This window comes from Trichomycterus rosablanca, chromosome 17, assembly GCF_030014385.1.
Source record: "Trichomycterus rosablanca isolate fTriRos1 chromosome 17, fTriRos1.hap1, whole genome shotgun sequence".
Classification (NCBI taxonomy): Eukaryota; Metazoa; Chordata; class Actinopteri; order Siluriformes; family Trichomycteridae; genus Trichomycterus; species Trichomycterus rosablanca.
The window spans coordinates 590,001-604,902 of NC_086004.1; the positions used below are offsets into that span (position 1 = coordinate 590,001).

The 14,902-nt window shown below is 36.2% G+C and overlaps 1 protein-coding gene across 1 annotated transcript in view; it reads right to left on the reverse strand.

The window, feature by feature from the left end:
• The window catches only part of rubcn (rubicon autophagy regulator), a 19,154-nt gene extending 17,537 nt beyond the window's left edge, over positions 1-1,617 (reverse strand). Inside the window, exons 1-3 of the mRNA XM_063013149.1 lie at positions 1,529-1,617; positions 928-1,081; positions 753-836 (exon numbers count right to left, since the gene is read on the reverse strand). Coding sequence (XP_062869219.1) covers positions 753-836; positions 928-1,081; positions 1,529-1,584 — 294 coding nt within the window. The 5' untranslated portion in view covers positions 1,585-1,617. The remainder of the gene's footprint in view (positions 1-752; positions 837-927; positions 1,082-1,528) is intronic.
• Between the last annotated feature and the right edge of the window lie 13,285 nt (positions 1,618-14,902).

Consider the following 14,902-nt stretch of genomic DNA (forward strand, 5'->3'; position numbering starts at 1 on the left):
CGGACCCAAGACCTTGTTGCTATGGAGCGACAGCGCTACCCACCGAGCCACTTAATTAAGTTTTTCTTTATTGCCCGATTGCGTCACGCTTCCTCTCCACCGATGCCGATCCCCGCTCTGATCGAGGAGAACGAAGCTAACCCACGCCCCCTCCCCGACACGTGTGCAGCAGCCGTACGCATCTTATCACCTACACTTTGACGAGTTCAATGCAGATCAGCGTTGTGTACGGAGAGACTCACCCTGAGAGAGAGCACTCTTTCCACGCCTCTGTGCAGGCGCCATCGATCAGCCAGCAGAGGTCGTAATTGCATTAGTTATGAGAGAGAGACCCCATCCGGTTTAATCCCGCCCATATCTGAACAACAGGCCGATCGCTGTTCATGTGGCCGATGTATTTGTGACCCAGCTCTGGTTCCAGCGTGTGTTTTAACTACTGCGCCACCTGAGCGGCATTTAATTCCATTTTTTAAGTAAATTAAGTTTTAGGGGTAAAGGATTGACTTGTGCCGTCCCAGGACATGTAACAGTCCTGCCCAGAGTAATCAAGCTCATCGCTGATACGTACAAAGCTACAGATTCGGGAGCTTCACTCATGCATTCATTCATCTTTCTCAATCCTGATAAAGGTGAGGGGGGATCAAGGGTCAAAAACACTGGGCACGAGAAGCACCAATCCAACTAAATCAAACACACTGGTGTGGAAAGTCAGGACCAGCATTTTGTTTAGATCTGTTATGTGTTGATGTTACCTGCTCTACGTGAGGAGCGAGGTGGGGACTGATGAAGCGCAGACACCACACAAACTGCCAGTAATCCTTCTGCTTATAGTACACCTGCACATACACAGAGAAACACCTGTGGTACCTGTTCAGGGGGGGTACAGGGGTGCACATTACAGCGTTACTGGAACTAAAGGTGTGTTACCTGTTCATGCTTGAGTCCGTGGCTCAGGATGTTGGTCATGTCTTTGTGAAGTCTCTGCAGACCTCCATACTTAGACCAGACGTTTGGGTTGTTGGTGGACAGCAGACCCTCCACGGTGGTCTTCAGGTTGGACAGGAGCTTCCAGTGTTCTCGCCTGAGGAAATCAGAAATGTACTGATTATCAGTTATACAGCATGATCATCTATTTTATTCTACAATTCTACAGTCCATAGAGTTTACACAAGATTTAATCAGTCACATCTGGCTATTACTCCCTTAATGATTGTGGAAGTAGAATGGATGCACTTGTTTATTTCCCATCTGGCTTCTGAACTATGCTAAGCTAATGTTAGCCAGGTGTGATTACAGTACCTGTCAATACAGTAACAGTGATTTTGAAGCGTTAGCATTTAGGCTAACGAGTCTGCTAAGGGAAAATAACACAGTAACTGTTAGCCAACATGCTAACACAGTTATACAGACACGTTTATGAGTTTATTAGGAAGTTATTGGAATATTGATATCATAATAAATATGAATGTAATTGTTTATTCGGTATGATTGAGCTGTAATGAGAGTGCAGGTAAATATATCAGTTTACCTCCTTTCCACCGTGTCAGTCTCTGTGTAAATCTCCATTTCACCTCTACCCGGCATAAAGCTCCTTTATTTACCTTCAGATTCTTTATTTAATCTCCATCACATTTATTAATGAATAATAATTACAGGTTATTCTGATTAAAGAAGCAAGTACACCGGTTTACCACAACACCAGCATACGCCTTGATAAACAGCGCATGCGCAACTCTCCCACTCACGGGTTATTCTTTCCCCACACCCGTTTTCCGCCAAGCTCCGCCTCTCCCGAGAAGCGCAGGTCGCTGATTGGGCGGTTATACATTCGGGGTGCATTCGAGTTCAGCCGTGATTTACGAGTATAGCTCAGTGTTTAAGTGCTCAGTGCACGACAAGTGAGACAATCCACATCCAAATTCAATTAACAGATCCCAGATTTATAAAACACGTCACCCGAAAACACATCACCAACCCCATTTGGCGAAGAACACACAACATTTTTCAGATTCCTTTATTGATCCCCATGGGGGAATTCGAGTGTTACAGTAGCTCCAGTACAGTGTAAGTACAGTAAATACATTAAATAAAATAGAGTACAATAAAATAAAAAATAAGAAAATTATTTAAAAAAATTAAACTGTCATGCAATTACTATTATACAACAATTACAACAATAAAAATATAATAATATAATATAATAATAATTTAATAAAAACGCTATATATTTTATATGTAAATATATACATATTTGTGAATAATGAGTCCAGTGCTGGGGAAAAATGGTAGGAGGGATCTTGAGTTATTGTCAATATTTCTCTAATTTTCCCTCTGTTTTTTTTATATTTCCTTTTAAGTCTTTCTCACTGTCCTTCCTCATTAATATTATTATAACTGTAAATTTAATATTCTAATCAATGTGCCAGTTGTTCATTCATTATAATCTTTCTTTACACATTTAAGGCACCTGATTCATTTTAAAAAGTGAGAGAATGTAGGTGAGAAGACGCATTAACTGATCACTAATAGATTTAGTCCACGCTAAATAAACCAATACATTTTTTTAAAAGCTGAAAATCTATTATTGTCGCTATTATAGCTGTTATTTTATTGCGATATTTATTTTCTGATTAAATAAGACTAAAATAAAACGAAGATAGCTGCAGCGCCCTCTGTTGGACACAATAGTAGTGACACTAAATTTCGGCTTCAATCCAAAACTTGGATTGAATTCCAACAAATTTGTGTCCAGATGAACTGATTCAACTTTGTGGATTATCTTGTATCGTTTCAGTGAAAGTCTTTGGCTGTTGCCCAACCCGTATTGAGACATTTCCCACTCCTGCTCACAGAGTTCGGTCATTGGACGGTATAACAGTCAATTAGTTTATTATTATTAGTAGTAGTACAACCCCTGGCAAAAATTATGGAATCACCACTCTTGGAAGATGTTCTTTCAAATGTTTAATTTTGTAGAAAAAAAATAAATCACAGACATGCCACAAAACTATCATTTCTCAAACTGTCAACCCTCTGGCATTAAGAAACAATAAAAAAAGAAACAAATATAATAGTTGTGGTCAGTCACAATTGCTTTTTTTTAGATCAAGTAGAGGAAAAAAATATGGAATCACTCAAATCTGAGGAAAAAATGATGGAATCATTAGAAAACACTGCACCATTATTACTTTGTTGCACCACCTCTGGCTTTTATAATGGTTTAAACTCTCTGAGGCATGGAGTTAACTAATGACAAACAGTATTCTTCATCAATCTGCCTTCAACTGTCTCTTATTGCTGTTGCCAGATCAGCTTTGCAGGTTGGAACCTTGTCATTGACCATTTTCTTCAATTTCCACCAGAGATTTTCAAATGGATTGAGATCCGGACTATTTACAGGCCATGCCATTGACATTATATGTTTTCTTGAAGGAAAGTTTTCACGTCCTTTGCCCTATGGCAAGATGCATTATCATCTTGAAAAATGAAGTCATCATCACCAAATATCCTTTCAACTGATGGAATAAGAAAAGCGTCCAAAATTTCAATGTGGACTTTGGCATTTATTGAAGACCATCTCCCCTGTGCCTTTACCCGACATGCAGGCCCATATCATCAACAACTGTGGAAATTATCATGTTTTCTTTAGGCAGTTATCTTCATAAATTTCATTGGACAGACACCAAACAAAAGTTCCAGCATCATCACCTTGCCCAATGCAGATTCGCGATTCATCACTGAAGATCACTTTTATCCAGTCACCCACAGTCCACGATTGCTTTTCTTTAGCCTACTTTAACCTTGTTCTTTTCTTTTTAGGTGTTAATGGTGGCTTTTGTTTGGCTTTTCTGTATGTAAATCCCATTTCTTTTAGGTGATTTCTTACAGTTCAGTCACAGACATTGACTCCACTTTCCGGCCACTTGTTTCTCATTTGTTTTGTTGTGCATTTTCTGTTTTCAAGACATATTGCTTTAAGTTTTCTATGTTGATGCTTTGATGTCTTACTTGGTCTACCAGTATGCTTCCCTTTTACAACCTTCCCATTTTGTTTGTACTTGGTCCAGATTTTAAACACAGCTTACTGGGAACAACCAACATCTTTTGCGACATTCCACAATGATTTATCTTCTTGAAGGAGTTTTATAATCCTCTCATTTGTTTCAACTGACATATCTTGTGTTGGAACCATGATTCATGACAATCTGCTTTGTGCAACAGCTCTCCGAGGTGTAAGCACTCTTTTTAAACTGAAGAATAATTAGCAAATCTAATCTGCTGCAGATGTTTTGTTTTTAAACTGCAAATTACAGAGTGATTCCATAATTTTTTCCTCAGATTTGAGTGATTCCATATTTGTTTCCTCTACTTGATCTAAAAAAAGCAATTGTGACTGACCACAACTATTATAGTTGTTTCTTTTTTTTTATTGTTTCTTAATGCCAGAAGGTTGACATTTTGAAAAATGATAGTTTTGTGGCATGTCTGTGATTTATTTTTTTTCTACAAAATTAAACAATTGACAGAACATCTTCCAAGAGTGGTGATTCCATAATTTTTGCCAGGGGTTGTAGTAGTAGTAGTAGAGCTGTATTAGTATTATTATTACTACTACTATTTTTACTATTATTATTATGTCGAATAATGTAATTTATAAACATTATATGGCTTTATAGAGCTTGCTTCATCCTGGAACAGGAAAGGGCCTTCCTTAAACTATTACTGCAAAATTGGGAGCATGTAATGTCCTTTATATAAATGATTTATTACACCCATTAGCAATTGTTATGGCTGAAATGTAATAATTATAAGGTGTGTCCCGATACTTTTGTCCATTTCGTGTATACTTTATGTACAATGTTATAAACGAGTTTGGGCTCAATTATATGTTTTTTATATTTTTGAGGTACCTAACACCTGCAAACCACACCACCAATCTCCATGTGAGGTGGACTTGTTACATACGTGTGTAAAACATCAATCCCTCATCAGAACTATCAGCATTTGTAGATGATTCACTTTTGATCATTTATAGATCTTAATTACTTCTGTGACTGCTCTTCTAAAATCAGGTTTAAATGTGAGTTTATTGTACAACTCTGTGAACTGTGAACTGTCGCCCTAGTCTGAAGGAAGTTTTCTTCATGAATGTTCTTGTATTTGGCTACATTCATTGGCCAATCATTTAGTGTTGGTTTTGGGAATGTCACTTATGCACAGACATCTCTGGATTCTCTAAATCTTTTAACAATGTCATGGACTATAGATGGTGAATTCTATAAATTCTTAACATCACCAGTTGTCTTCATTATTGTCCTGATAGTGGAAATGTGAATCTTCCTATTTCCTGATTTGTGCAGCTCGACAGCCCTTGCTCTGTTGAGTATCACCGAGGAAGCCAGTTGACCTTTTTCATCTGGCCTTGACCGATTAGGTCTGTTAGACGCCTGGCCGGGTCGATGGTGCTGCTGAGATTCAGACTTGAGAGCTCAGGTTCTCAGTAGGGCTTGTGCACCAACATAAATAAAAAGTTGACAATTAACCTATAATGTAATTCTTCAGTTATTAGTCAGGGTCAGGTCTCTTTATCAGTGTCTTATAATAATATTAATAATAATAATAATAATAATAATAATAATAATAATAATAATAAAAGTTAACATAAACTTATAAGAAACATTTCTGGGATTGATTTATTTTGATCTGTTTGTTTTCCTGTGACTGAATCTATTTAAATTGTAAGAAAATGAAGTTTAATCATACAAACCTAATTCAAAAAAAGTTGGAACAGTAAAAAGAAATGTAAATAAAAACAGATGGTAAAATTCTGCAAATCAAAAAACTAATTTAATTTTTTGTTTATTAAAAAATAATTTAGAAGATGAATTTATCAAATCTAAGCAAGTTCAGAGGAGAGAATTTCTGGGTGTTGCTGATATTTGGATTTTGCTTCGCGTGTGTAGACGCAGTGATGAACGCAGTGATGAAGTGAGTTTTGTAATAAATTCCTGAACCTGCGAGTTTATATTTATTACAGAAACACGTTTGTTCATTGGTGACACTGTCCATAGTCAAGACAGCTTTAAATTTCCATTTTTTTTTTTTTTTTTTGGTCCATGTGATCAGAAACAACTTTAATTTAGATTTTAGGAGCTTATTTTGAAACAAGAGCTTCTTTCTTTCTTTCTTTCTTTTTGTGACACTCGTATTAAGGATGGACGCTCACAGATGAGGCAAAACGTTTTAGTGAAAACACAGTCCAAAAACGTAGTCGAAAATACACGGACAAAGTCGATAACCAGAAACGCTACAGCCGAAAAGGGAGATCCAAAGAAGCGGTCAAACGAAAGTCAGAAAACCATTAAAGAACACAAAGATAATCACAAACGCTCAGTATGCACTGAAATACAGATACGATACTTCGCACCTGACAGAACAAAGGCAATGATATAAATAAACTATAGTACAGGTGAGCAAAATTAGAAATCAGGTGATACTGATCGTTGATAGGTTGCCGGCTGCTTGTCAGAAGTCACATGTTAGCATGCTCTAGCAAGGTTATGTACCGTATTATAGCGATTCCTGACACTTTTAAGCTTGACCTGAACATCCATGCAAATTTTCTCTCACCGTAACATGAAAGTTTGTGTTTTTCTTCCTGAAACAGATTCTGTTATGTTTTTATAAAACCCACAAATACATAAAAGTGTTTTTGGAAAAGTGACAGCCTGACAATCCCTACAATTAACGTTGTGGTTATTTTGTTGATGGTGTTTTAGGGAGTGGACAGTGCTCATTTGCAATTCCTTTCTTCTGTCACAGATGTAAGTTTATTATTGGTTTCTGTATTTGCACCACTTTATTTCACTCTTGAGGTAGAAGTTTCATGTGTTTTTTTGGATGCAGTTGTTACAGGACAACAACGGATCATCAAGCTGAAGGTGCAATCCAATCAGGATGTGAATGATCCTGCAATAAAGGCAGCCATCTTGGACGTGGTGAGTTATATATTCTTCACGACGTTCTACTTAACCTAACGTGTGATTCCTCCTCATTCCATCAAGCTCTGATACACAGGCTGTACCGTCATGATCTGCTGCTGCATCCAGGTTCTTTATCATTTCTCAAGAAACGCGTCTCATTCTTCTGTTTGTAGATCCAGCAGAAGCTGAAGGAACATGGAATGGTGCTGAACATCGGTCTGAAATTCAGAAAGCAACCAGTCGGAGAGGTGTTCCAAAAGATGAAGAAATGAATCCTGAATCTGTTGTTCTGTTTAACTCTGTAGCTCAGTGCTGCTCCATCTGGAGTCGCTTCTGTTCCTTTCTCTTCTATTTCCATCCATTCAGTTCCATTTGGTTCTGTTTTATTTCATCACTCTCATTTATTTAGTTTGTGTTTGTTTTGTTCTATTCTGATGTGTTCTGTTCTGTTCTGTAGTTTGGTTATAATTTCTCTTCTTGTTGTTTAGAGTGATGAGTTAGTGGACGTTCCTGCCCCCAAACATCATCAAATAGTGTGGTCTGTGGTAGGCAAAAGTTTTGACACCCTTAGTTAAAAGAATGTAATGTTAATTGTAGTGGAGGGGGATAATACCCTCCAAAGGTAAACTGGTTGAGGCGGCAATCAATGGAATGTTTTGTTCCGATAAGAGAACAAAGGCAGAGGAAGGTTCCTTATGAAATTGCTCCTTTATTTGATGTTCAAGTATTTTGTACAAGATGTTGCAAATGTGCTGGGTTACAAGGGTTACAGATGCTGTAGTTGCTATGCTGGAGTTTACAAGCTGTGTTCAAAGCTGTGTTCTAAAGCTGTGTTTTTTTGTCAAGTACACACAGCAAACATCAGGGTTAACAGCAAACTTTCACTTAGGAGCATGTTCATAGCACCTGTTCGCGCTCCTTATGCTCTTTAAATATGGTGAAGCCAAGTGACGTCACGGTTCAGGTGATGTGGGTTCAGGTAAAAAACAATGACTTTCGTACATTAATGTACATTAAAATAACGAATCCTCGATGTGTCACCTTATGTCAGTTTAAAGCGCAATTTATATTTATTTACTTTATTATTTATTTAGGTATATATACAGAGTGAACTATATAAATGTTATTCTGCATTATGTTGCATGTATGTGTAGAACATGAGTTAAATAAGAGATTTTTCCTACCTGTCCTTTATTAATGAAACTCTCATAATACATCCTGCATCCTGCTACAGTACAAAAGCTTGTTGATGCTTCCAAAAAGACTGAAAGCTAAAGTACAAATAACCAAATATTAGGAGCTGTATGTGTCTTTAACTTGAATTTGAAATAAACTTTTGAAAAAAAAAATGCTCCATTCATGTTTTGTGTTCTCGTCCTTCTAGATGATGATTAAGGGTTATGCTAAATAATTGTAAGATTTTTTTTTTTGTATTCATATTTCTGGCAACGAACCAACAACTGAGAAAAATACCACCAGCACCACCATAACACCGGTCCAGTCTTGTTTTAACATCATTCTAATAACAGCGGCCAAATAATTTAATCACTGAATGCATTTTCATGCACACAAATTCTGGCAATAATCTGATTATTATAATAGTCACGTAGACAGAATACTTCAGTCATCTTGATCTGATTAAGACCATGTTTGGGATAGGGTTAGGGTAAGGGACTTGATCCATTTGGTCTGAATATCTACACTTGTGGTCTACAAGATAGTGAAAGTAGAATTATACTGTATAAGCACTGCAGACAGCTTGACGTCATGTTCTGTTCATATGGAAATGTGAATGTAAATCAAAGGTTCTGAGACTTAAAGTGTGGATGATTTCCTTATTGATCTATTTTGATATAGAGTATCAAAGGATCTATTTTGATTTAGAGACAAATAAACCTTGGAGACGTCATTGTTCATAATAAAGGTAATTTTTAATATTAACTCAACTAACTATTTATTTATACACATTATCTGTAACAATCAGCTTAATGTATGCTGTTTAAACTATTTAGAATATTTCTGTTTAAAGCAAGTAGAACAAAGCTGCTGAAAATCACACCAATTATTTTGGAGATTTTTGGTTTGTTTTTTTGGTTTGTGGCAGATTTTTAACTCAGATATGGTGAATTTACAGCTGTAATAAAAAGAAAATAATAAATGTTAACATGAACTTGTAAGTAATATTTCTGGGATTGATTTATTGATTTGGAACTGTTTGTTTTCCTGTGTAAATACGTTTAAAAGTTCAATCATATAAATCTAATTGAAAAAAGTTGGAACAGTAGTAAGAAATGTAAATAAAAACAGTAAAATATAATATAATATTTCTTGTCACTTTATTTCAAACTATTTTCAAAAAAACTATTTAAAACATGGACTTATCAGACCTTTCATTTTTAATTGAAATTTAAGATTTAAGGAGCTAATTTTGGAGCAAGGGCTTCTTTCTTTCTTTCTTTCTTTCTTTCTTTCTTTCTTTCTTTCTTTCTTTCTTTCTTTCTTTCTTTCTTTCTTTCTTTCTTTCTTTCTTTCTTTCTTTCTTTCTTTCTTTCTTTCTTTCTTTCTTTCTTTCTTTCTTTCTTTCTTTCTTTCTTTCTTTCTTTCTTTCTTTCTTTCTTTCTTTCTTTCTTTCTTTCTTTCTTTCTTTCTTTCTTTCTTTCTTTTCTTTTCTTTTCTTTTCTTTCTTTCACGGTTGACCTGAACATCCATGCAAATTTTCTCTCACCTAACAAGATCCTATGAATAAATCCTTTAGTAGCAAAAAAGAAAGAAGTCAGTTAAATTTAGTGAAATAATAGAAATCCTGGATGAGTTCTGGGTGTTTAAGGTGGAGCTGCTGAGAGATTTTTCACTTTATGTTTCTTATTTTTTATAGTTCATCATTAACACCTGAGGGATGAAGAACCAGCTTCTCGTCCTCCTTTTCCTTACAGGTCAGCTCCACTTCATAATATCAGACACATCTAACTACAGGAACCATCATGAGACAGAATAAAACAGTTTTATAATAAAATTGAACACATCACTACACAGGAGATTAAAAAATACACAGATTTTGGATTTTAAAAAAAATGTGTACGTACCCCTCAGCATTAACGGTGCCTTTACAGATGTGCTAGTACCCAACACCCCCCATGATCGATGCTGTATTTTGAACCTTTGCATGGGTAACAGTGGAGACGGTCCTTTCTTCATTCATTCAACCAGTTAAAATTCCTTCCAATGTTAAACTTTTTTTTCTAAATCTCAATAATTTCCCACGAATAAATAAAATTAATCTATCTATCTATATCTCTGAAAGACAGCCCTGTGGTTGCTAGCCCAAAACTCTACTAAGCTAACCCTGAATAAAAACAAAGTGGCCTATTGAGGCACATAAGTTATAGAATTAGTTCAGAAAAGTACAGACACCTGGATCACAAATGCATTCTATGACGACACCACAAACTAGAGATAAGTACATCTACTATTTTAACTGCAATATAGTTATTTTTTCTAATGCTAAGCTAATTCCTAACTGCTAAACAAGAAAATCATGGAATGCTAGAGCTACACTAAACTAAGCTAACCGCTGAATGCTAAACTGGGAAGGAACTGAAACACTAGTGTCTAAGCTGTGCTGATGCTAGGCTAATTATCAAAATCTGAACAAGAAAAAGATAAATACGCTAATAGCTAAATGCTACAAGGGTAAATCAACTCTTAGTTACCTAATACTCTTAAATATCTGGTCCACAGGATTCATTCCACTAGTCCTGTCTGCTCCTCGTAAGTACTATCTTGTCACTCTGGGTAAAACATGGAGTGACGCCAGAGCTTACTGTCGCGCCAACCACGTTGACCTGGCTACCATTGAAAGTGATGCCAACGCTGCCCAGATAATCAGTGAAGCTCAAAAACAAAATTTAACTTCCTATGCCTGGGTTGGACTGTACAATGACGTCACCGCCTGGCGCTGGTCCCTGGATAACACCCCGTTAGGAAGTTACAGACCGTGGTATACAGGAGAACCTAGCAATGGATGCGAACAGTGTGCCGTGATAGGTTCATGGGGCTGGGGTGATACAACACAAAAAAGCATTTATCCTTTTATATGCTACGATGGTGAGTGACATTATTTATCTTTTTATTCAGATGACAGATTTGATAAAAGTTTTTTAGACTTTATTGATTAGTGGACTGAGTAGCTCATCTTAAATTTTGAACATTCCCCATGGAGATCTGTTTCTGATCAATTATAACTGTCTATGCTTTGCTTTTCATCCTATTAAAATATGTGTTGTTTTTATTGTCGAGATAGCCACCGTGTCTTTACAACCGTGCTTTATATGGCACCAATTATATTTAAATGTGCAGATTCAGTGTAGGATATGTAGCATCCCTATATTGTCTGTATGTTTAGACAATTTTTTATCTACAGGACTTGGTTTCTGCTAGTAGCAGAATATTAGCATTTTTGTTTTTTGACCTTTAGGAAATTTAGGAACAGATTTATGGCGTCACATCAATGTCAAAACTAGAGGCGCAACTTTGAACATTTCGCGTGTGTAAATATCCCTCTCGCGAGTGTAAATGTGAAACTCGCGAGCACAAAAAGAGGAATTGCGTGCGCACTGATCATAAAATCGCTCTCAAACTGTCTTTTTCACTCTCGAATGTTGTTTTTCTGCTCGATTTCATTGTTGTGCGCGCGCGAAAGCAAATTGCGCTCGGCTGCTCTTTCTGCGCGAGAGAAGATTTTGCGCTCGAGTTTTCAAAGGGGCGGTTCAGAGCGGTAGAGAGAACAGAGTGGCGACACTCCCATAGGGAACCGTTGGAAAGGGGGCGGGACATATTTTCTGTGCAGCTTCCGGGTTGTGGAGCTCTGTATAGTTCCAAACATCCCATAGAGCCCCATTCATTTCCACTACTTATCAAGCATTTTTAGCTGTTTGTTGCTTTGTTTTAAAAAAATTAATGAATTTGATGTCATTAATATACGTAATACTGTTATTATTTAGCATTTGCTCAGCACTAAATGTTACATGTTTATCTTAATTAATAGGTATAACTGAATTTAGCTTAGTCAGCTAAGCTAAATTATTGACACTAGAGTCTTTTCACCTAAAATTGATTAATTAAAAGTTGATTAATCAAGAGTCTTGTTACAGAAATGATAATAAAACATCAGAGCCATAATAAATCATTATACTTTTACTTTCATACATAAGTACATTTGAAGGTAAATTTAGTTTAGTACTTTAGTGGAGGTAAAGAGTATTTTTACTTTTACTACTACTTTTACTGGAGTAATATGTTACCTTGGATATCTCTACTTCAACTCAACTACATGGTTTGTGTACCTTGTCCACCACTTACATTAGACAAAATGAACTAGTGCATATTAATTATGAATTAATTCATGTATTACATGTAGGAATAAATTATTACTTACTCATGAAATAAGACATGAATTAATGCTATTTCATGTACCTGCACTATAATGTTAAAGGTATTGGTACGGTAGTGTGTTTATGAATCTGTTCATTCAGTGCAGGTAAACCTTATGAATCCAGCCACATGGCTTAGTGTTTAACCAAAATGATTATTATTATGAATCCTCAGGAAAGTGAAGGGAGATTAGTTTATGTAAAAAACAAAACATAAAAAACTGTCTAATCTCTGTACTGTATATTGTCTCTACTACTTAATGATATCGCATTATGTAATGTATGCTAATATAATGTACTGTGTGTTAACAAGAACGACCTATTAAGTCATTATAAACATCAATCTTCCACTTCATATACCAAATTGATATTAAAGCAGATGCAGTAAATGTAAACGCAGTTGAAAATACCCAGAAATTGTACAAATGTTTATTATTTACTGTTTAATATTTCACTCACTGCTGCCTGTCCCATATGAGAACATGACAGCGCCGGGTTTGTTTGGAACTATTGGAGGGTTACATGAACCACGTGACCGCGTAGCGGCGAGATCAAGGAGTGTCGCAACTCTCTCTATCTACGGCTCTGGGGCGGTTTTGACAGTTTGGGGGCTCTATCAGCGAATGCTATTGGCTCTATGCATGCAAGCTCTGTGACGTGTTTCCGTTTAGCCTTAGTCGGACAGTCCAGAGCCGTAGATAGAGAGAGTTGCGACACTCCTTGATCTCGCCGCTACGCGGTCACGTGGTTCATGTAACCCTCCAATAGTTCCAAACAAACCCGGCGCTGTCATGTTCTCATATGGGACAGGCAGCAGTAAATGAAATATTAAACGGCAAATAATAAACATTTGTACAATTTCTGGGTATTTTCACCTGCGTTTACATTTACTGCATCTGCTTTAATGTCAATCTGGTATATAAAGTGGAAGATTGATGTTTATAATGACTTGTTAACACACAGTACATTATATTAGCATACATTACATAATGCGATATCATTAAGTAGTAGAGACGATATACAGTATAGACATTAAAGTTTTTTTATGTTTTGTTTTTTGCATAAACTAATCTCCCTTCACTTTCCTGAGGATTCATAATAATAATCATTTTGGTTAAACACTAAGTCATGTGCTGGATTCATAAGGTTTACCTGCACTGAATGAACAGATTCATAAACACACTACCGTACCTTTAACATTATAGTGCAGGTACATGAAATAGCTTCATTCATCTCTTATTTCATGAGTGATTAATCATTGATTCCTACATGTAATACATGAATGAATACATTATGAATGTGCACTAGTTCATTTTGTCTAATGTAAGTGGTGGACAAGGTAAACAAACCATGTAGTTGAGTTAAAGTAGAGATATCCAAAGTAAAATATTACTCCAGTAAAAGTAGTAGTAAAAGTAAAAATACTCTTTACCTCCACTTGAGTAAAGTACTAAACTAAATTTACCTTCAAATGTACTTATGTATGAAAGTAAAAGTAGCATGATCTATTATGGCTCTAATGTTTTATGATCATTTCTGTAACAAGACTCTTGATTAATCACCTCATTTTAGGTGAAAAGACTCGTGTGTCATTAATTAAGCTTAACTGACTAAGCTAAATTCAGTTATACCTATTAATGAAGATAAACATGTAACATTTAGTGCTGAGCAAATGCTAAACAATAACAGTATTAAGTATATTAATGACATCAAATTCATTATTTTTTTAAAACAAAGCAACAAACAGCTAAAAATGTTTGATAAGTAGTGGAAATGAATGGGGCTCTATGGGATGTTTGGAACTATACAGAGCTCCACAACCCGGAAGCTGCACAGAAAAAATGTCCCGCCCCCTTTCCAACGGTTCCCTATGGGAGTGTCGCCACTCTGTTCTCTCTACCGCTCTGGGACAGTCCAGCTTCTGGTGTGTGAGAACCCCCAGCAAAGTTCTAAACACAACATGTCGTATAGCGGTGAATATGTAGAGTTTGCGTTTTCAAACACAAGATCGAGGTGGATCGGAACATTCTCAGAATTCATGTTGAACGCTGCATTCGACGGGTAAAAGAGCATAAGTTGTTCGACACGGTGATCGCCATGTCCATTTCTGTTTACTGTGTTTTGCCTGCATGTGAACTATCGGATTGGACCACTTGACAAGGCATGAAGCTAAACACTCGCCTTTATCTGCATTTTTTTTTAAAATAACGTGTACATTTAAATATTGTAAATATATATTATAGTTTATACTCTATTTCTGTGTTAAACAAAAGCACAAAAACCAACAAAAGCCTCTTTATTATGTAAACATCTTTTATATCTACACTCTTTGATTATTTTATCAGTTCTACAATTACAGACTGTAGTTCATCTGTCTCTCTCTATACTGTGTTAGCCTCTTTTCTGTTCTTAATAATCAGGACCCCCACAGAGCAGGTATTATTTAGGTGGTGGATGATTCTCAGCACTGCAGTGACACTGACATGGTGG